General features: G+C 39.8%; 1 protein-coding gene across 3 annotated transcripts in view; it reads right to left on the minus strand.

Annotated features, from left to right (window-relative positions):
• Window positions 1–454: 454 nt before the first annotated feature.
• LOC134567661 (nck-associated protein 5-like) overlaps window positions 455–24,365 on the minus strand; it is a 92,467-nt gene continuing 68,556 nt past the window's right edge. For all 3 annotated transcript variants that reach the window (XM_063426047.1, XM_063426049.1, XM_063426048.1), the window contains 11 exons: window positions 18,406–18,509; window positions 14,665–14,733; window positions 12,972–13,010; window positions 12,536–12,655; window positions 11,532–11,627; window positions 6,693–9,205; window positions 6,334–6,499; window positions 6,184–6,250; window positions 4,479–4,781; window positions 3,863–3,978; window positions 455–1,355 (listed from right to left, as the gene is read on the minus strand). In XM_063426047.1, the coding sequence (XP_063282117.1) occupies window positions 1,125–1,355; window positions 3,863–3,978; window positions 4,479–4,781; window positions 6,184–6,250; window positions 6,334–6,499; window positions 6,693–9,205; window positions 11,532–11,627; window positions 12,536–12,655; window positions 12,972–13,010; window positions 14,665–14,733; window positions 18,406–18,509 (3,824 nt within the window). In that variant the 3' untranslated portion in view covers window positions 455–1,124. The remainder of the gene's footprint in view (window positions 1,356–3,862; window positions 3,979–4,478; window positions 4,782–6,183; window positions 6,251–6,333; window positions 6,500–6,692; window positions 9,206–11,531; window positions 11,628–12,535; window positions 12,656–12,971; window positions 13,011–14,664; window positions 14,734–18,405; window positions 18,510–24,365) is intronic.

The raw sequence follows: 24,365 nt of genomic DNA on the forward strand, positions 1-24,365 counted from the left end.
CTTTTTCCAGTTTAGTTATTGTTATTATAAATTTGAAATTAACTTTGAATTCTTCACCTCTCAGCCTCCCGTATTTCCATATTTCATGTAGTACATCTGGTACTCAAGAATAACAAAATATAGCTATAATGTTTTAAACCTTTTTTATTTTTAGCTTAAAAAGAAAGTGAGGCAGAAAACAGTCACAATAACTTATATAAATAAAATAAAAAGCATCAGTATAAAAAAAAAAAACAACAACAAAAAAACAAAAAAACAACAACAAAGAAGAAGAGGGAGAAACCTTACAAGGATTATTTTTCCTGGTTAGCACCATCTTAAGAGCAACAGCATTAATATAAAAAACAAAACAAAAAAATGACACTTAAAGATGTAAAATAACAAATGGATCATCTTACACAATAATAAAAAGAAGAGACATAAAATTATATATTTAAAAAAATAAAAACAGGGCACAAGGAGAAACCAGGATAAAAACAAAAACACACCAATGAATCATATAAACGTAATAATACTCCTTACTACGGAGACTTCCAGATATGCAGCTAATACATTGCATTTTCTCCAGCTTTCTTCTTGAAAGAAAATAAAACATAAATCTAACTGAAAATGTGGAATTCTGTATCTGGATCAGAGCTTTCGCACACTACTGGCAAATGGATCAAAGAGACATGTGAGGTATTCTAAAAACCCGTGAATTCCCCTTGACCAGTCTCTCTGCTCTGAATGACATCAAACCCGCTGGTGGCATTAATGCATAGCAAAAGGGGGTAAGCCATAGTAGACACAAATAAAAATGGCAATCTATGAAGGACAGGAGCAAATCCAGAATCTGGACTTCTGGGTGAGGATGGAGCAGAAACGGAAATTCGTGACCTTCATCTGTAAGTTCAGAAACAACAAGGCTCTAGCCTGTTCCTAATACTTGGGATTACGGAGGCTCAAGGGAGAGAGAGAGATAGAGAGAGAGTGTAATTCTAGAGGAGTAACCAACAATGTCATTGAAAGGACAAGGACTCCACATAGAATAGCACCCGCTGGCAACCAAGACTGTCCATCCACATTTGTGAAGTTGCCAAGGTTGACCGGTTGCATAAAGGTTTACAGGAGAACTAAGGATGCCGCTAGCCCTGGCTCCCACAGGATGATAGACTGTCATATAGGGAGTCGCTCAGTGATTCAGAGTTTTCCAGCCCGGTTTGACCCTGTTCATTATCCCGAGATTTGGCTTCACTTGTTCCCTCTTCTCCAACCTCAGAGGTGCTTGGAGTGCGGCTGCTGACGCTGCCAGGGAAACAGAGAGACGGATGCTGATAACCAGATACATCACAGTCTCTGTCCCCTTCTGATGGGATCTACAAGACAAAAAGGATAAATATATATACACATGCATACATATATAACAAGTCAAATTATGATCGATCTTGAAACACAATCAACAGTTCAACCGTGAGAACACACAATCTATTGAATCTGATGCATAGCGGAGGTTAGGCAACAAAGGTATACTTTGATGCATAGATTTTTTTTTTAAACTATAAATTAGAAAAACTAACATGACTTTTTGTCATGTGAAGTATTTGACTGTGTCCAATATAGTTATGCAACATAACCAAAACCACCTACTACTGCCAGTAACTGTTACAATGACATCAGCTGATGCCTGTTCGAGTTTGAGCACTGCGCTATAGCAACATTTAAGTGTGCACGCAAGAACACATTTTATTTATTAAACAAATAAAGTTTTACTTTAAAGTAATTAAACATTTAAATTTGCCACTCAGAGAGCAGTCTTTTTTAGGATGAGTCTTGAAATAGAGTCATGTACTGTCCATTCTTGTCACTTACAGATAAAATGATATATTCACTACAGTTTAAAGGTAAATTACTGTGAACAAAGGCTCAATGGAAACAAGAAAATAAAAAAATAAAACATTGTAGCCTCCATTTAAGGGTGGTAATTTCCTTTATATTAAAATGGTGATATTTGTCCTTTTGCCATTAATGCAAAGATTTAATGAGCACTCTGAGCACTGCGGATAAGATAATCCAGTTTCTCAGCAGTAAATAGAAAAATGCCTCCCTACTGCCTCCTCCGGGCAGTTTAACCCCTTAAGGACCAAACTTCTGGAATAAAAAGGAATCATGACATGTCACACATGTCATGTGTCCTTAAGGGGTTAAAGAAGCTTATTTCTTGGTCTCTAAGCTCCAAGAGAACAATTCGACTCATTAGAATGCAGGGGATGCCGTTCCATTCTCGTCTCATTCACACATGTAGAGTGTAGGGCAGACACACCAATCCAAATTAATTTGTAAAGAGATTGTAAAAGAGAGCAACTATGATTAAGGTCCTTGAGGAAATGTCTGCTGCCGCTAGACGGCAGAATCAAAACCAACAATAATTTAGCATTAAATGGCAGCAAACAAACATGTAACACAATCCATGGAGCCTACAGATAACATAAGTTTAGTGCATGGTGTTTTCGTAACATTTAGAATATACTCCAAGTAACCGAGGCTTTTCAATCTAATTGAAATTTAGTTATTTCAACGGAATGAGCACATCTCATGTGGTACGATACATTGTCTAATTTAAAGCAAGTTATTAGGACATCCAAAACCTATACAAAATAAAGGATTTGCATATTTATCAAACCTCAAATTTGAGCTGCATTCACACTGAAAAGAACGCAGATGCGCAAAAACAAGTTCAGCTGCTTTTTGCAGTCAGATCTTCATAAATCTGCAGTATTTGCCTATTGACAACGCAAACAATCAGGCGTCAAATAATTAAAAAAATAAAAAAAAATAAAGTAGGATTTATTTAATCAACAATATAAATAAAGGACTATACATTTAATAAGTTACAATAGGCTTACATGGGTATATTGGAACCCTCTATGTAGTCAATGCTTTCTCCCGGGGAGTTAGCTATGAAAATTATGTTAAATACAGGTTTTTGTAACAATTGCTTCTATTGGCAGCTGTCTCTAAATCTGCTCCACTCAAAATGTACAAAGCCACCAATTATTAATGTAACAAAGAATAGATATGGGAGTGTGTACACTGCAGTGCCAAAAAAAATAAATAGCAAACTGTATACACTGCTATGGCTCCACCAGCAGAGACAACAAATAGCAATATAGAAAAAAATACAATGCACAGCTTAGTTAATGCCCTAAAGGGCATTGTTACATTGAGAAAGGGACAAGGATCCCGAAACATGAGTTATGCAAGTGGGCCCTGTTATCTATTTTTCCCTATTGTGCTAATTATCAGTGTACCTGAGCCTTTGACTGTATATTTATATATTTAGGTACAGGACTTTAGCTGTTCTATAGCGTGTAAACAAGCTAGTCTCCACGCTGTCTAATTTGGAGGCTGGATTGGAATATCCAGACATTGGTAAATTGTGAGAACAGTATTCTGTCTGTATTTTGCATCCTAAATGCCCCTGGATTATTTTTGCCAATTTGTTGGTGCCCGTCAGTCCTTACTGAATAACTGCCAGTGTAGTAATGTTTTATTTGGCATCTTTGGAGGGGGGGTAAACGGCAATTATTCATAATGCGGTTTTGTATAAAGGAATTTTGCAGTTCATAGCTTAGAGTGCAGGGAGTTGCCTAGTACCATTCTAACATTAGCTTTTTTTGGTAGTAATAATTTTATTTTTCAATCCATAGTTAATGCATCCAACATCAGCTTTTAACAGCTCTTACAAAAGAAAGGAAACCACAGGTTATATTTAACATGAATATCTTTAGTCAAGCTAGAAGCTTGAATGGCAATAAAAGTGTTAAAAGTTTTCACTGATGGTATAGTACTTCCCACCCTTTGATCTCTCATGAGCTTTCCTTACCTCCTCTAGGTCATGCGTTCTAGACCTGAATGCATCTGAAGACCCTGTGCTGACCTTGGCATTTGGAAAGGTCCAATTCTTGCCCTGCTGAGGACGAATGCGATCCCTACTGGACTCTGCAAATGAATAGTTTGTGTTAACACATTTTACCAACGAGCAAAGTAAAGTAAAAATGTTTGTTGTATCAAATACACTAGATGCTGTCCTTAACAGGCATTTCAACACTGACTGGAGCAGACTGTTATTAAAATGAGTAGTATTGTCACTTTACTAAATAAAATAAGGAAAGAACTAGGGGATATGTGACTTAAATGGGCACCTAATAGATTGTAATATCTCAACATCAACGGCTTAGATGGTGGATCATTAGCAGCAACTAAATATAAGGCATCTATAAGGCACTTCTGTAAAATAACTAAAAAAAGCAAAACAATCACCATCATTGCATAATATTTAAGTATGCTGGTAGTTACTTAGAAGGTTTACTCTATAGATCACATTGAACAGCTCTATTTATTTGGATTATTATTTGCATCACAAACTTACAAAGCACCAAAAATAAAAAATATACTGTCAACACATGATACATAAAGTGTCTAGGTCTTATGATACAAACCTTCTACATATACTCTGTTTCCCAAGGCAGGCTCTGGCTGGGCCAGTAGTGCATGGAAGGCTGGGACACTCTGGTGTTGACCAGCTTGAAACATCTCCTCTACACCTCGCATGTCCCTTTCCAAAGTTCTTGCCCTCCTTGGTACCTTGGGGAATGCAGAAAACCTTCCCACTGGGGTGACAGATGGCGACTCAAGCCTGGGCTTTAACTTGGGAGCACTTTTGTTTGGTGTTCCACCACAGTAATCTGGTGGAGGAAACGTTCCAATGCCACTGTCCAATGTCCTAGTTAACGAGTCACAAGCTGTGGGGAACAAGTACAGATTAAACAAACTCAACTAATGGAAACCGTAGACCTGTAAATGTTCACTCTCTGACATTTACTCATTCTACCTAACTTAAAATACTTTTGAAGTTTCCGTTTAGTGGATGAGTGAGTGCGCTGAATCTTGTGTATTGTACCTCTCAAATACTACATTAATTTTGCCAAAGTGAGAGTGTAGGGAGTATACAGGTATACCAGACTGCCAAACACACATGTACAGGTATACCAACATGACAAACACAAATATACCAGACTGCTAAGCAAACACACAGATACAACAAACTTCATAGTAACACATGAAGGGATATTCAATACTTTATTTCACCTCCATTTTAGGTGCATTAAAACAAAACACACACACATACACGTGTATAAACCACTAATCATATGTGCAGATGAGAAATTGCCAATAATTTCTATTACTCTACAGCGTTCGAAATACAAACACTTACAGATTAAATTTGACTCTATCCTTTAAGATTAAGTTGTATTTGTCAAGACCGGTACCATTTAACTGTTCACAATACAAATAGCATTTCGTATTATGGTCTTAAAGGAACACTATAGTGCCAGGAAAACAAACTAATTTTCCTGGCACTATAGGGTCCCCCACCCTCAGGGTTCCCCTCCTGCCGGGCTCAAGAGGGGTTAAGGGGATAAACGCTTACCTTTATCCGGCGCTGGGCACTCTCCTCCCTCTTCCGACGTCATCCGCTGAATGCGCATTCAATCAGTCCATAGGAAAGCATTTCTCAATGCTTTCCTATGGACGGCAGCGTCTTCTCACTGTGAGAGTGTGAAAATCACAGTGAGAAGAAAGGAAGCGCCTCTAGCAGCTGTCAATGAGACAGCTGCAGGGTTAACCCTAGATGGACCTGGCACCCAGACCACTTCATTGAGCTGAAGTGGTCTGGGTGCCTATAGTGGTCTTTAAATTCTTCATTCTCCATCTTTTAATTCTTCTCTGCTACCTTTCGCCTTATGGGCCACTTTGCTAAGCAGGCTTTATAAAATTATTACACATGCAAGGTTTTAGGCATACAGGCAAAACTCCTGGTATTTACAGTTATTAATTCTACTGTTTGTTACCGCTACATGTCCTTAACACATTACACAGTGCTAAAGAAAAGTGGTGGTAATAAAATATTGGAGTGATTCCTTAAGTCACTGCAAAATACTCCAAATATGACAAAACAAGGGGTTTAGACTATAGTGCTAAACTACAACCTGAGAACTAAAGGGGAGGGGGCAATAAAATGATTTTTAACATTAGTGACCAGAAAAATAAAAAAGTTATGGAAACAAGAAACAGAAATATTTTAAGAAAATAATGGATACAGACAAACTTGTGAAAGTGCATAAAATTAAAGGAAGCATATACCTGCAAAGTGTTGAGTGGTAACTGGTTCAGGTATCCGGTCATCAGATGGTAGAGCCACCTCCCTGCTCTGCAAAGACAAAGGTAAAGGATTGTGAGTAATCTCCAAACCATAATATACAAGCCAATCGTGTCCTCTTTCCTATTATTGACCTGTTCCACGCTTTTCTGTTCACAACGCTGAATATGTGTGACCAGTCCATTCCGTGGGGGGCGGTAGGGCCGGGAATCTTTGTTCTCTGGTGACAATCGAGGAAATTCCCTAAGAGGTGTCTTCCCTTCTGGTTGGGTTTCATGAGGAAGATCTTTCCCATCCACCCTTGAGAAAATAAATAAATCTAAATTAGAAAGTGAAGACTGTTTTCTGAAAGCTTTTTAGTAGAGTCAAAAAGATTATGCCAGTTAAAGCACGCACTGTTAAAACACAAACATGCGCGCGCTCACACACACACACGACTCAATATCTGTTAAGATTTTTTTTCTCTTTCTATTGATGCCTTCTTAGTACTCACCGGTTCAACAATTGCTGCATAAAGTTGTCAGCAGTCAACGGCTGTGGGTTCTGTGCCTGGTCCACAGAAGTTGCTGTGCAAGTCTTGTCCAATGAAATTCCATTGATATAGGCTCTCTCCTCCTGTAGGGCCTTTCGCAGATCCTCAGCTTTCTCCATCAGCATAGAAATATTTAGGCTCTCTCCCTTTACATCTCTGGAACGTGGGGAACCAATTTTCTCCCTTTTCTCATCTTTCAGTCTCCCAGCTTCAGGCCTCCTGCTAAGTGCCGGAAGCTTGCTCTTCTTTAAGCCAAACCAACTGGCAATGCCACTTGAATTACGTTGTTTTGGATCAGGGGGTGGTGCACGGTGTTGTTCCTGAAGCCTAAGCATATTTTCTTTGATGCCCTTCATCACCTTTTCTTCAATTGCTGAGTGCAACGCACTGAGAGGGATATTTTCAGATCCCTGTGGACCTGCAGTTCGAGGACACGCATATTCTGGACAAGTGCCATTTTTCTTGCCCATATCATTGGACTGAATCCTCTGCTTGTCTTCATTAGTGTGGGGGGAAGGCCGGGGACTTGGCCTAAGCTCTTCACTTAGGGGTCGAGATACCAGAGGTTTTGCAGTTGCTTTACTTGGGGATTTGGCAGGTAATTTTGTAGGGCTACCATGAGGACTCCGTGGAGATTTGCTGGGAATAGGAGGTGCTCGAGTTTGGTTACGAACACCATGTGGAGATCCAGGTGGACAGTGAGCACCAGGTTGACGAGTCCGGGCAGACTCTAATTTTTGCCCATGATATCTTGGTGGGTAACTCTCTGTGGATCCAGGTTCAGGAGTCTTTAGGCTGCTAACAGCAATCGATCTCTTCATAGATGGACGAAGGTCAGAACTGTCACCCACCACTCTATTGCTATCAATCCCTGCAACTGTAATGTCTGCATGTTGGCTATCAGAGCCCCTCAATTTTCCCATTCTTTCTCTGAAAGGATGATGTCCACTAATCTCTGGTGGTTTCTTAGAAATTACAGGTTTTTTCATAAAAGGTGTGATCACTTGAGCATTTGGCTCCTCTATACAATTCACTTGGGAGTGCATGCAAATTCCTGGGGAGCAGCTAGGTGAACACACTCCCCCAACTAAATGGCAAGGAGCCTCAATAGTCTCAGCAGTTTGGTTTGTGTTAGGAAGATCAGAATTTCTACCAGACATAGCTGGGATATTCTCGTAATCATGAGATTTTTTGGTGCAGCACTGTGTCCCAGATCTGGTGATGATGCTGTTATTGGATTGCTCACCTGATCCTAGTTTGTTTGTGTCAGAATGGAGAAAATCTGAAGGGGAAGGTGGATCTATGTCCGTGGCTGGGCCAGGTGGCTGTTCCACAGTCTTCCTACCAAGACGTGGAGAGGGGAAGGCCTCATAATTATTGCTCCGACATGGAATTTTGGAGGTCTGGGTAAGCTGGGGGCTGAGTCTTAAGGGGTTGGGGCTCTGCAATCTTTCACCTGACCCAGGAAGCTTAAGGAACTTAAGAAATTTGGCTGGGGAGGGGATGTGTGGTGCCCGAGGTTCACAAGGGGGGGTAAGCACATTTTGCGGTTCTGCACAAGATGGGTTAGAGGCCACTGAAGAGGGTAGGGAGCACTCCTCTAAAGTTTCCTGGGTTGAACTTTTGTGGACAAATACAGTAGTGTCTCTTTGTAGATTGACAGAGGTCCTAGGAGAGGAAGGGCAAGTATTTGCAGGTCCATCTGAAATGGTATCAGGAATGAGCTGCTTACTTTGATAACGAGGCACAGGATCCATATTTTCTGTAGAAGTTGGTTGTGTTCCTGACACCTGCTGAATCTCTACTAAATCACGCAGGCTTCTACTATAACAGGTTAAAGAGTGGAGATGCCCAATATGTCCCCTACTTAAACCTGTTCCATCAGAGGTTCCTTCAATGGAAGCCCTCTTCTCTCCAGTCCCACGGTAGCACATACAAGGACTTAAGCATTGAGGAAAGTCAGTTAATGGCAGTCTCTGCCTGATGTCACTTGGAGGAGGAGGAGGCTCCCCAATGTCATCATCTGAGGATGAAGAACTTCCTTCAGCTTGTCGTGCCAACTGAGGTGCTTCTTCTCCTGCTGCCAGTCCAAGACGTTCCCCTCCTCCTTCACCAGGGCTTCCAGCTGGTGGCTCACGTTGGATAGATTTCCACTTGAACAACTCCTCCCACCCACTCTGAGCCAAAAGAAGGCAAGATGTCCAGGGCTCATCGCCTCCAAGTTCTGGAGGAATCAGTCCTTCACCATTTAAATAATCCAAGTTCTGCTCTGATCCCAAACGCAGTCCATTCCCACCTGCTGATGAGAGACCCCCTAAGAGCATTGGTGGGGCAGTGCAGGACAGTCCAGGCTGAGATCCTGTGGTCTCAAGTCTTCTTAGGACCTCCAGAATTTGCGCCTTTTTCCTGAGAAATGGAGACATTGCATCCATAGAACGGCAAGATGATTGGGCACGGCTGGTTCGCTGCTTCTCCTAGAGAATTAATTACAACTAATTACAGATGAGCACTCTTACTCACATCTTAATTACAGCTACAGAGACTAAATTAAAAGGATGTCTGCATATAGAGGTGGAAACACATTATTATCCAACAGATTCTGCTTCAAATTGTAAATATTTTATGCAATTACAAAAAAAATTCTAGTGCATTCCACATATGTTTAACCCAAACAAGTGTGTTTTATATTAAAACTATACAACAATAATTTTCAAACCCCTGTTGGGGATGAGAGGGGGAGGGGGGCTGGGGTAATTTGCTTGTGGTTTGAAATTCGAAAATGAGACTTTAGTATCCTACCATATCATTTTTATTTTCGATATTCCGCCGACTCAGTAAAAAGTGCCTTACACTCTTGCTTAGACAGTATATTTCAAAACATCTGGACAAGTTTACATTTAACTAGCATAAATTAGAATTAAAATATATTTTGGTTATTGTGAATTAAAAAGCTGTGTACACATTAAAAGTTTAAAAAGAACATCAATGCTCTGGTTTATTCCTCAAAATGCCACTAATTCATCTGTAAATTTTAATTTATTTTCCCTCCTATAAGACTTGTGAAAAGCTGATATAGGTCACTGACAGTACAGGAGCTTAACAGCGAAAAGGAGACAGCATCTGTAGTTACCTACGGTAATTAAAATGTGTCTTATCATTGAAAAAAAAAAAAAAAAAAAAAATCAGGTAACAAAAAAATAATTTTACAAAATTTAAGTATTAAAAAAATAAACTTTCCCATTAAGAAAAAGTAGACAAATAGTCAAGATTTAATAAGCAATAACAACATTTTTTTTGTAAAGGGGACAAATATTTTATGATCTTTACAATTAAATTTTTTAGATGAAATACAATCAGCTTTAAATTTAGATTGTGAAACCAAAGCTATTCTTCACGTCTTTTTTGCAGCCCAAGAGAACAAGTATTCAGCAACCATGACAACAGGAGCTTGAGGTCGCACTCCTCATTATTGACATGTGCTAGATGTTGCCAAAGGCCATCATACACCCATATCGGTGTTTTTGTTCTCGTTTGTGTGGGGTAATTGTGGCACTTAATGGTACAATTATCATAATCTATTCCGTAATAGCCTTATTTTAGCATAGGTGATACTGCTAATTAGTTTTGGTGAGGCAAAGCTGTGCATTTTTTTTTTTTAAATGACTAGTTTATTTCAAAACAGGATTTTTAAAGTTTGTTATGAAAGTTATGGACAAGCACTTGACTTTAAGTTACATCTGAACAGTAGGGTAAGTGCAGGGATAATCCTGGGTCCTTCATCCCTTTGCTTTTCTCTTATTTATGGCCAATGTAAGGAGCAGCATATGCCCAAACGGTGCACAGAGGCCAGTTTTACCCACTAGCCAGATGAGGAGTGCTATGAGAAGGTATATGCAGTTTGACAGACATTGGGCAGCAGAAACCCCAAAATATCCTAAAATAACTGGGTACATTGTCATTTCTTTTTTTGTATGAAATTTTATTTATTTTTAAACAAAACTTTTTTTTACTGTATATTTTTATGCGATAGGACCCATGGAGCAAAAATACAATCATGATTTCAACAAACCGCTATAGTAAAGTAACCATTGTGCCAATTTTAACAGGGAAAGTTATACTGCTCGCCTGTATTCGAGCACATTCGTGTGTAAGCTTTCCCCACTATAGAAGATATCCGGTCTTACCAGGCTATTCTTTTCAAGGATTTTAAGAACTCCAATTTGGGTTGTGCGTAACCTCTAGCAAAATTAAGGCATTTAAAAACCACACTCCAAACCACTGTAATTAGTAGTGTCGTGGGCAAAAGGAGTCACCACCGTTTGCCAACAGTTTGACTTCTTACCTTGGGTCTGCCAGCGCAGGTCCCTGCCTCTCTGACCGCTACAAGCTTTCTGCCAGAGCTAGGACTGCAAGGAAGGCCTCACCTCAGGAGAACTGATGAAAGTTCCTAGTAGGAGCTTTCGGCTGTCTCTATCTGAAGTGACCAGTGTCTGGGGGACCCAGGTAAGAAGTGAAACGATTCTAAAGTGATTTGAATACTTACACTGGGTGGATCCTAGGGCACTCTTCATAACATAACCACTCCAATCACCGTAAAAATGAATATCGAACAGGGGGCCTACTCATTTCTAGTCGCTTTTTGTCTGCCTATGCATAAGTGGATTAATTTACTAACTGGATTTGTGAGTAAGAGAATAGTAGTAGTACTAGTAAAAGAATAGTTTCCCACTCAAATGTTTGTGATTCAACAAGAAACCAATACAATGAAAATAAAACGGGAGATTTATTAAATTTTCTTACCTCTCTTTGCACAGCACATTGTCCCAAAGGAAGGGAGCCAGACAGCCTCTCCAAATCCCCTACTTGTGTATCTGTAAAAACCTGTAGCGGGTGCAGCTGGACCCATAAAAAAAAAAAAAAAATATATCAAAAGCAGAAAAATACTCCATTAACAAACTGGCATCACATACTAATAAACAATGCAGTAAGGTCCTCAATCTACTAATAATTGAAGAAAATCGACCCCAACTTCAATAAATAAATAAATAAAAAAACAGAACATCATATGACAGATATATATATATATATATATATATATATATATATATATATATATCTCAATTTGTTAAAGTCAGACACAGTTTAAAACTGCAGTCCCCACATCTCTTATCTTCTGCTGTCTCCAATTTATCGAACTCTGTCTCTTCCATCCTGTCATCCCATTTCAGAGCAGCCTTGGCACACTCTTCCATGTTCTTTACCACTTCTTCATTGCTCCCCACCCTTCTGTCCCTTGGCTCTCAATCCACTGATTTTATTTAAAACATTCTTTCCATCCAGCTCTCATCTATTAATGTATTCACTCTCCTGCACATACTATTTCCCATGTAATGAGTTTTGAATGGTTATCATATGTAAAAGGTAATTTCCTCAAATGTTACTGTACTAATGGACCTTAATACTTTTTTTTATTGTTTTTAATGCATTAATAAAAAAAAGGGCCAAATTTATTCTGCAGAGAATTTACAAAGGTTTGTGGACTACAGCACCTAAGCTGGATGTACATTATGGAAGGTGTACCTCTGAAAACACCTGAAGTACCAAGATTAGCCATTGCTACTATGAGTTCAGCTTCCGTGGAGTACACTTCCCACGAGGATTTCCATTCTCACTTCAAAAATGGAACCTGGTTATGAAGCAGCCTATTTGTTGTTTGCTTACAGCACTGCAAAAAGGGCTAAAGCTGTAATGGAAGATAGAATGAACGCAATATAAATCATCATTTCCAAGGGAATGCACATTACCTCGGGGGATGATCCTGATGAGCGTTGAAGCTTCTGATGAAAGAGGTCGCTCAAAGCCCTGTTCTGTCGCTCTAGGTCAAACACTCTCTTTTTGAGTTTGATACACTCCTCCCTGAGATCCTGAGGACAAAAATTAAAATTTAAAAAAAATCTATATTAAATTTTATATATTTAATGCATAGAAACAAAGTATTTTATTTTTAATTAAACTGTTATGCTCGCCAATATTCATGATACATGCATATATAAACGTTTTTGGCCAGTACCTTTAGTGGGGTGAATTATGAAGGTGTACGGATTTTATTACATAGTGACTCTGACCACTCCCGCACAGCAGGCCAGATATACTTACTATACGCGTACAAAAGGTTAGAATATATATCAACTGCACAAAGTCACTGAATCTATGCATTTATATGGTTTCCGGGTATCTTACCTTCTGATTTAAAAGGGCCTGTACAACATGGTTTGCAACCTGCAAGTAAAAATAGAAAAATGAAAGCAAACCCAAAATGTAAATACCAGAAGAAAACAGGTCTGTAAGGCCATACCAAGTACACATAGGTAGAGGTTTAAAGGCGGACACCTAGTACAGCAATCATGCTATCCATATAGGTAAAGACCGTGTAAAAGTCAAGACAAAAAAAATAAAACAAAATAATATCTATAGATTATCTTAAAGTGTGAATGGTTATGAATTCAGTGTGAATTAAAAATCTTTTCATGTCTTAATTTCAAGGGAGTTATACTGAATAAGACTTTCCTTTCAGGGCTCTTGGTATGAATTGGACTAAAGAATGGAGCTTTCAATCGCCTCAAGGATATAATGGGTTAAATGTTTCCATTAACCATTTTGCTGCACTCAATGAGAAGCTGAAATCTGAAAAAAGGCTCCTTTCGATATACAAATGTGTTTGCAAGGCAACTCTAAGCAGTTTGACATCCTTCCCTAAAACTACTTTAAACATTTTTCTAGCCCTTTGAAGTTCTAAAAAGTATGCACACTCAGCCTGACCCGACAGGGTTAAGATGACATAACGCCATAACCTTACACATGGCTCCAATCTTCCAGTTGTGAGCGTGGTTATGTGTTAAGCGTCTTATCTGCAGAATTCGAATACAGAACCAGATTTCTAGCATTCCATGTCGGTGACATAATAATTGAAGCCAGCCGTGGGCTGTGAAATATTTGCATTCCCACAGCTGCTTGTAAGAGTTAGAGTCATAGTTATTTCAATTTCCAGACCCTTCATTGATACGGGGGACCTGCTCAGTATAGTGTAACAAACTCTCCATTGCTCTGGGATTAAGAAAACAAAACGCACAGTTTGTTTCAGTGAACACACCATGCATCATAAACATTTATACACTTTGCCTGGGTTAAGGAGCAAGGGATTCTTTGTACCACTACTCCATATAGTTCATTACAGTCATTAGCAAAAACCACTGAAACTATAGGTCCACAACACCCTATTCAACTCCAGAGTTGGAAGCTATGTTCCACTATTAGTGCAGTGTGCATATGCCATACAAGTTACAGACACACAGACACACATCATACAGGAGATACACTGCAAGCAAAGAGAAGCATCAGTTGTTACTATTAGCTTGCTTATCTTTGTCTTTGTTCCCTCCTCCCCAAGAATCATACTGTTCATGAAAGCTGAGCTACATGTCTCATTAACCTCCTGCTGGGTAGGAATTTACTGGATATGCATACATCTGCATTAAAACTACACAGCTTCCTGGCCTTTGCAGACAGTGCAGAGTTGCAGTATATACGGAAGCACCAATGAGAATCAGATTTTACCAAATAATCTCCATAGGTACCTGTAGAGTTCCTTACACAGATAACTGAATTACTTACTACTTGTCACTTCACAGCTGCAGAAAAATCATTTTGCCAAGGGAAAGAAGTCTTGCAGATGGGCTGGGGGAGTTCAGACACCCTCGTTCTACATCAATTTATGTTTTTACATATGCTTTCTATATCAAATTAGGAACAGACACTTTGAAGCAATAATTTAAGGAAGGCATCCGTTAACCCTTAAAAAAGGTCAAATTCAAATGTGCCAGTATAATAAAATGCAGATTAAAAGCACTTCAAACTCAAAGAGAACGTCACGCACCTCATCAAGGCAACGCTCATAAGTTTCCCTCTGGGTTTCATTGGCTTGCGCGAGAGCAGAATTTTCAGCCTAAAGAAAGCGAATGGAGTAAAACAGAGTTACAAATCATGTAGCAGGACACATTTCTAGAGATGGCAGCTGTCTCGTACATCTTGCCAGCTGTTGCATTTGATTTTGCTGCAGGGATATTGATCATCTAAAAAAGCTCTCTCACACATTTGCAATTTAGTGCATTCTAGAAGACTGAAATTCACAATTTATACAGATACGTACATGAAATCATAATCTGAATAGACACACTTATGTAAAATGTTAATAACACATACAAACACATACGTACACATATAAAATGCCAAGGTTACAAAACTATACACACACACACAAACGGTCTGTACAGATTCACAAATTTCTTGGGAATTTTTAATTAAGAGGTCAAACTGCTAAATAGGTTCACTAGCTAAAAATAAACATTGACTTTCCTTGCATTAAGCTGTTTTTCCAAAAGGTTACTAAAACAAAACACAGTTTTTTCATCTGAAAGTGGCTTGTTTTATTTTAAGTCACTGCTATTCAATTCAGCCAATTCCCTAATGGAAGGGCTGTGATGTGAAGCGGTGAATCCCAATAACCTACTGAAAGCACTCTAGAATGTACATCTAAATTATAATAGGAACAGCCATCGCACTAATGATTTTGTGATTGTTCTATTCCGTTAGCACAATTGCCAACATATAATTAATAAATAATTGTGCAAATAATTTTACATTCACAAAGAGCCATTAGATGTATGGCTGGTTAGATATCAGATGCAAACACATTTATCATATAATATAGCATCTTTTATCTTACAACTACAAGATCCATACCAAACAAGCTCACAAAACCAGCCACTGAGAATCCAACATACTAACATGTTCCAGAATCATTAATACAGTTAATCTAAAAATTAGTATCACAAAAATGATAAAAAATTATGTCCATAAAAGGTTAGAATAAAAATATATGCATTATTTTATCAACGGAAATTTTATTTGTTGTGAAATATAGCAGGCAGCAAATCAATACCATAATCAATATGGTTTTAAGAGAACAAACTGTACTAAGGCAGAGTAACCTGGTACTGGAACACCTTTCATTTACAAAGAGATGAGAAATTCTACCCATATCAATGGGCACTTTGATTACGTGAACATTCAAATTACTACCCATTATTGGCCAAATCACTAACACTAGAGCCGGGGTGGCTGAGAGATCATTGACCCCCAGCTGTTTACGTTTTTGCTCTGCTACCTTTTATCCTCTCCAGCGACAAGAGCTTCAAAAGAAAACAATATAAAGTTGTCTAAATTAGACATTTTTACCAGATTTTCCTTAGACACATTATGGTATATTTGTAGAGGACTGCCGAGAAGTAAATCTGTTAATGTTAACCTTAATCGCTACTAACCACATATATATATATATATATATATATAGATATATTTTTTAAATGGCCCGCCTCTTCAGTCGCTGTGGGTGTGGAATAGGTGGAGAGAACAGCGCTTTTAAAATACATTTTCACTGGCTTGGTAAAACTTTGAATTTTGGGATGAGGGTCTATTCGAACACGTCATCAACTCTAAAACCCCGCTGTCTCATTCTTACTGAGACAATCTACAATACTGGACTGTACTACAATTTGGCAAATGAAAGAAAACTTAAGTGTCATAGCTATCCAGTCATAACATTCAAGCTAATTAATGATAATACCACTATAAGGATCCTGGACATAGTTCTAGCTGAAAACCCATGAGTAATGCTTAAAATAAATCAAGCATTATTTACATTAGCGCAGGTAACTTTTTTCCTTTGGTTTTTACTATATGTATTTTGGCTGATGTGTATTATTGTCGGTGCTCTGCCCAGGAGTAATGGGTGTTTGAGCGCAGGACTAGTTTCTTTGTATACACTTTTGTATCACACAGCTAGGTTGCAATGCTGCTGCCCATCCAATGTGTTCCCTATTAAGGGTTAATAAGCATGTAGGGGTGTATATAAAAAATACCCCTTTCTGTCTCAGATTTTTTTTGCCAGAAGCTCAAGGAAGCAAGGCAAATGGTTAGAGTAGGACCCACCTAAGAGGTCTGCCTTGATGTGGCAGGTGGCAGGTGGGCATATCCTCTCATGGCCATTGGAGGTAACTAAAAACCTCAATTTTTAAAAAAATACATAGGGATGTGGAAAGAGCGCAGGTAACTTTTTTTCCTTTGGTTTTTACTATATGTATTTTGGTTGATGTGTACTATGGTCGTTGCTGCCGCCCAGGAGTAATGGGAGTTTCAGCGCAGGACTAGTTTCTTTGTAATTCTTTACATTACATTCGGGTACAGGGGCTTATTAAAGAATAATTCTTAAAGCATCAAGTCTTTCCTGGGGAAAATGTGGAGGTCTTGCAAAGGCAGTAGACAAGAAATCAGCAGCTTTTTCAAGCCGTAAATGCATTCATGATTTCATTAGGTGTATGTCTACTAGACATTAATAAAAATAACAAATAAACTATTTAGGGGGGCAGTGGTGTTCCTTTAAGCACCCCGATCGATAACTAGAGCTCCACTGCACGGCATCTTCACTCTACACAGAAATAACAATGTCCTGTCCACAACCAGACATTCCTTCTCTATCGCTCTGCCAGAGCGGCTGAAAATAAATATAACCAACTCCCAGTGGATCCGCTGCAGAGATATGCTGTGCACAGTAAACAAGATTAAACCAATTTTTAATCACAAACTTCTTGTAAATCTACACATTGATCTTAAACTAGGCTACAGTTATAAAACATTCACAATTTGCTTTATTTTGATCATTTAATGACTGCTAACCTTTAAATAGGTTAACCAATGTGCAGACTAATAGCGCTGCCAGATTCATAAGATTTGGGTCCCCAGGAACTATCAAAGGAACATCAAAGCAGACAGAACATCCACCTGTGCATAACTGCTGAACTCTGCAACCTACTTGATCCAGAGACTGCTCTGTGTTTAACAGTCGGACCTTTGTGAATAGTACAACTTCACTCGTATTGTTTCTTATGCACACTTATCAGACTGGACAAAAGCCTACATTGTTATGGTTTTATTATTTATATAGCGCCATCAGATTCCGTAGCGCTGTACAATGGGTGGAGTAACAGACATGTCATAGTAACCAGACAACTGGACGTACAGGAACAGAGAAGTGGAGAGCCCTGCTCAATGAGCTTACATTCTAGAGGGAGTGGGGTATAGTGACACAAAAGGTAAAAGTAGGGGTACGAAGTAGGTTGTTAGAAAAGTATTCTATGAGGGCTTAGTAGGTCATTTTTGACAGTTGCAGGAGAGTACCCAATATGGCTCTGGAAATCTAGTGACGGTTTTAAATTGCTCTTTAGATTGTCAACTAACATCAGAATGTTTTTGTGTCCCCATCACCAGTTGCTTGAATTTCTTTTATTTTTTTTAATCAATTTAGCAGATAATTTTTTTTATTATTAAAATAAATGTAAGAGATTTCCAACTAAACTTGGCAGGAGAGGTTTTGCTTGTCACATATACACGTACGTACGAATGCACACAGGCTAAGGTACAGCAACCAATGTAATAATTTTGGATAGTTATTTAGCAAGTTACTCCTTCCCTTTGTTGGAGAATATCTGTATTTCTGTGAGCATGCCTAGGATATTTTTCACCACAATTATCACAAAACCTTCAATTCAAAGACCCTCACCTCTACCTCCCTCAACCGATCGAGGAGTTCCTGTATGACAAGTGGCTCAGACACCCCTCCACCGAGAAGCCGAATTTCTTCCTCCACCTCCGACGTCATTCTTTCTACAAATGGGAAAAATAGAAATAAAGACAAGCTCAGCAGAAAGAGCATAGATATCTTAGAGGACTTCAACAATCCACTTAGTACTGCTTCTAATTACCGTAAGTTTGCTTTTAAGATGCCCTGAAAGAGTTTGTACTTTGTAGTATACTAACTACTCTGTTCTTATTGACATTACATTAGTATACAATGGTGCATTAAAAAGCATGTATTTTTATTTGTAAAGAGAAAGATCATTTAAATTATTGAAAAAGGTTTGGAGCAATATATGTGGTTATTCTCCAAAATAGCAGTTAAAAAAAAATAAAAAATAAAATAGTTCTAACAAATAGGTAAGATTTACATTACATGCTTTTCTGCAGTTTATTACTGCAAGATATTCTGCCATTAGAGAAGGCAGATAATGAAATTTGCTAAGAAAATGTAGGAAAGTCAAAACCGCAAAGAACTCCAGAATGTATTAGCCCGTACGAGTCACAGTTCCATGTACATGATAAAATTCAGTTTTTCCATAAACAATGTTAAAATGAGCCATATTTCTCACATTTCATTTGTGCGTTTGCACACTAACAGATGCAGAAAAGGTTGAGTTATATCATAAGCTATATGGATAAAAATGCTATCTTAAAGGACCACTCTAGTGCCAGGAAAGCATACTCGTTTTCCTGGCACTAGAGTGCCCTGAGGGTGCCCCCACCCTCAGGGACCCCCTCCCGCCCGGCTCTGGAAAGGGGAAAAGGGTTAAAACTTACCTTTTTCCAGCGCTGGGCGGGGAGCTCTCCTCCTCCTCTCCGCTCCTCCCCGTCGGCTGAATGCGCACGCGCAGCAAGAGCTGCGCGCGCATTCAGCAGGTCGCATAGGAAAGCATTTACAATGCTTTCCTATGGACGCTTGCGTGCTCTCACTGTGATTTTCACAGTGAGAATCACGCAAGCGCCTCTAGCGGCTGTCAGTGAGACAGCCACTAGAGGAAATAGGGGAAGGCTTAACTAATTGATAAACATAGCAGTTTCTCTGAAACTGCTATGTTTATAAAAAAATTAGTTAACCCTAGCTGGACCTGGCACCCAGACCACTTCATTAAGCTGAAGTGGTCTGGGTGCCTAGAGTGGTCCTTTAAACAGAATGTTTAAATCCCGCAATTCACTTAACAATCCCTATGTAAGCTACCGCCCACCTTTGCTAGTTTCATCTCAGTCTTTATTCTACATGTGGGACAAGGAATATGCTTATTTATATGAGCTTTCTGGAAAGGAGAACCTACCTCTGGGTATGAATTTACTGATGGACTGTGAATCCGCTTCTAACACTTTGCATGGTCTATCCCATTGTATAAACCACATCCGAAAAACAATGTGTAGGTGGTACCTAGTTCCATCTATTTTAACCAATATACACCTATCCAAAAATGATAATTGCTAGCAAAAATGTGATATTATGTGTATATTGCGGTTGTGTCCTTTGCGAACCAGAATATGCATAAGGCATTAGGGAGTCTGCAGTGCTTAAAATGAGTGGTGCAATCAGGGATTTAAATTGCATTTTTATAGGGTTAAATCCATGCTCTCACCTGGGAGTCCTAGATATCAATGGATACCTGGGGCTCTCCATCTCCATCAATCAGTTGGTGCCATTTTTAGTTGCCCCAGACTTTTTGAAGAGCTGCATGCAGTGCTGAAAGTCATCACTGCATATAGCCCTTTAAATCCATAGAACACTGCACCTGAGCAATCGAGCTCTGCCACAGCAATTATCTCACTGAATTTGGTATTTGGGAGAGCCCCCTCCATGCCCCCATGACATTTTGAACAATGCTGGGCTTTTTCAGCACTGATCACAATGCATTGGGCATACTGTACCAAAACAAAGTATATGAATTATTAGGTTTAGATTTAAAATGATTTTACAAATAATTCTAAGATTGAGATTAGATTTCAGATTAGGATTAGGGCCAGCAAGGGAATCTTTGTGCTAAAATCAGCAAGATAATTTCTCTGCTGACATCAGCAGAGGGCATCCTTATACTATGTATAGGGTTAGGATTGAGAATGATTAAAGGTTATAATTTGAGTTAGGCATTGGATTATGGTATGGGCTAGGATTACGGTTAGATTTCATTTTAGATTTAGATTTAGTTTTTTTTACTACAGTAGCAAATATCATGTTTACAAAATACACTGCTAAATTGCAATGAGCATGCAAACAAATAAAAAGCGAAAATACATTAATACCACAAACTTTAAAAGAAATTGGTGCTAAAATGGCTGTACGATAAGATTCAAAATATGACATATCTTGTGGTGTCTACTTTCACAAATTGTATGCATTTATGTGGTAATGTGGACAGTCAAATTGCAACAATGCCCCAAAATGAAACATAGAAATTCATAGATGGATTTGATGGGACTTACTGTAAAATCTGAAAGGGTCTGTAGCTGCACATTACAGTGGCAAAGGCATACATGGGGGTATCATTCACTGTATTCAGAAGATTATCTGAACACATTATGGGGGTTTGCACAGTAGTTGTAAACATCAGGTTTACAAAATACTTATTACAAAAAATGCCTCCAAATGCAATATCATCTAACTGGGCTTTCAAGCGCTAATTTACCAGCAAAAATGACTGCGAATGCTGCCTATTATTCGTGTATTATAGGGAAACAACTGAAGAAGCGCAATAACATCATAGATCAGGGACTGTAAATTATTGTGCTTCCTTTTTCCTTTGGCTAATTTGTCCATAACTTCATATTCCTGGGTTTCCTCCATTCTCTGCATCCATTACTGTGCTAAACGCATGCCGAAGCAACAGGCCTAGAACAACTCTAAGGGCCAAGACTGTATATACTTTCCCTCCCTCAAGCTTATAGATGCTTACACCCAGGGACGTTTTAGCCGCGAGGCAAAAAAGGCATTTGCCTTGGGCGGCATTTTCCAGGGGGCGGCAAAAAAAGCCGCCCCCAAATGCCCAGGGCAAATGTCTTGTTAGCCTTGCGGCTAACTGACATGCTGGGCGGGCTCATGGGCTGGCGAAGGAGCACTTTCCCCTGAGCTGTCTGCTCAGCTCCCTCACGCGCCACAGAATGAGGCTGGGAGCTGGAATATGACGTATATATTCCGGCTCCCAGCCTCACTCTGCGGGCGGCGTGAGTCACACGATTGAATCCATGTGATTTTACCCGAAAATGTAACTACTATGCTTTGCTGTAGTGCTTCCAATTATATCAATTTGCCTAGGGCAGCACAAAACCAGGATACACCACTGCTTACACCTCTGCCTTCTCCTATTTGAGAGCGAATTTGGCGCAGATAACACGGCTGATATGTTCAATCACATGACATGCAATTATACATATATGTACCCAGTCATTCATTGTCATACATATGCTCAGGTAGTACTGCACTAGAATTACAGATTCTATCATCTTATCCGCCTAGGCAGGGCCGGCGCGTCCATAAGGCGGCACAGGTGGCCGCCTTAGGGCCCATCGGCTCCGGGGGCGCAAGATTTCAGTGACCGGCAGGAGGGAAGCTCTCCCTCCTGCCAGGCCTCCTTCTGGACCCCCGGCGCGGCAGTGCTGTGATCAGACGCGGTGAGGGAGCTCTAACCTCTCTGCTCTGCTCCCTCGCGCGTTGTCTGCTGATGCCGCGGGAGCGGTGAGATTAGAGCTCCCTCGCCGCGTCTGATCACAGCCTGCCACCCAGCAGCCCCACTGGACCCCAGGGAATGATTCCTCATCCACACCAGCTCTCCAGGTAGGGAGGCTGTGTGGAAAATGTTTATTTATAAAATAATTAGTGATGTGTCTGTGTGTCTGTGAGTGACTGACTGTGTGTGAGCGAGTATGTGTGTCTGTGAGGTATGTGTATGTGTGTCTGTGAGTGACTGTGTGAGCGTATGTGTATGTGTGTCTGTGAGTGACTGTCTGTGAGCGTATGTGTATGTGTGTCTGTGAGTGACTGTCTGTGAGTGACTAAGTGAGTGTGTATGTGTGTATGTGTGTCTGTGCGTGAGCGTATGTGGGTCTGTGTGTGTGTGTGTGTGTGTCTGAGTGATTATATGAGTGATTGTATGAGTGTTGCATGTGAGTGTATGAGTGTGTCTGTCAGTGTGTGTTTGTGAGTGTCTGTCAAATCAGTGAGAGTATCTTTGTCATTGAGTCTGTGTGTGTGTGTGTCAATGAATGAGTGTGTGTGTCAGATCAGTGAGTCTGTGTGTTTGTCATTGAGTGTGTGTGACTGTGTGTATACACCACTGAGTGTAGCGTGGCGGAGCGCAGTACAGGAGCTTCTGTTTCCTGTACCCGGCCACACTGACCGGAGGTGCTCACTGAGAGAGCACTCCCTGTCAGTCCGGCCAGGTAAAGAAAATTGAAGCTCCTGTAGAGGGTATACTCCACTCGGCAACGCTACAAGAGAGGTAGGAGGCACACCAGGAAGGGGAGTGCGACCACTAAGGGGGTGGGGGGTGCACCAAGGGACAGGGAGGGGAGAGAAACACCAAGGGACAAGGAAAAGAGGGGAGAGGCTAGAAGAACACTAAGGGACAGGGAAGGGAGGGGACCCATTATGGACGGGGAGAGGGGCTGGTTAAGAGGCACATAGGTGAAGATGTTATTTTTGGGGGGGTGGAAAAATAAATCTTCGCCTATGTACCCAAAAATCCTTGCACAGGCCCTGCGCCTAGGGTACCTGGGCTTTTGACTATTTTAGGCCTTGTCTAATTAATCCTACTCCCTAGGTAGAGGCTACAAACATCTTAATAGGTGAAATCTTGTCATGACCTGAAAGCCTCTCTTAATGTGTTTGTCCTTCTACATCACTGGGCTGAGTGCAGATAGAAATGGGGGAGCACTGACAATTCTGAACGGCTGATTATATAAATATATATATTTTAGTGTGTTTTTTCCCCCTCCCTCTCCTTTTATATTAGTTACAAGCTCATATTTACACATACCTCCGCCTTCTTTCATTGTAGAGAGATCAGTGCCGATAACAAGCTTGGTATACCTACTTTAATATCCCCTCGCATAGAATTATACCTAAAGATACTTGGCTCTCTATAAAAGTTAATGCAGTACTGCATTATGATTCAAACTTGTATCATCCTCTCCACCTAGGGGACTAATTTAAACTCAGTCCTTTGAATCTGATTTCCTAGGATAACTGTTATAATAATAAAAAAATAAAAAAAAGTGCTGTAATCTAGACATGTAAGGACATCCTTTCATAATAGGTTTGTTCTTGCGGTAAAGTCATTATCTGCCTGTTGTATTCTGAATGCACTGCAAAAGTAAAAATTATAAAAACAAAAAAATACTTGTGTGGCGACTATTAAGCTTACAAAACATACCAAATTGCAAAAATTGCACACTGAAAGTTTTATTTTATTTTGCGACTGTGTTCTGACCGGTTGCGAACAAAAATAAACTGAAACTCTAGACATACTATATACTCTAAAAATAACTTAATTTTATCTGTCTTGATTTACAATTACTTTTTTCTTACGCAGAACTAATTATGCACACATTTGTATTTCCAAAATTGTGAAACAAAATGTTTATGCTCTACATTGCGGCTGGACGCACATCATTTAAGCTCCAAGCCTGATCCTCACATTTTGTGATTTAACGGATTTCCAGCTTGCCAAAAAGCCCTATTCTGAGACTTACCTGCTCCAGGAGTCAACCGGGAGGCTCATATCACTTTGTTGATCACATAACGTGCAAATATCAGAGGCTCCTGTGAGGCCTAGCAGAAACGCCGGACGGGTGAGGCAGCTCCTCCCCTGTCCGAAGCAAAGCTGTGCTCCTTCAGGAACATCTTTCTGCCCACCTCCCACCCTTTGGACCGGT

The sequence above is a fragment of the Pelobates fuscus genome, chromosome 1 (genome assembly GCF_036172605.1).
Source record: "Pelobates fuscus isolate aPelFus1 chromosome 1, aPelFus1.pri, whole genome shotgun sequence".
Classification (NCBI taxonomy): Eukaryota; Metazoa; Chordata; class Amphibia; order Anura; family Pelobatidae; genus Pelobates; species Pelobates fuscus.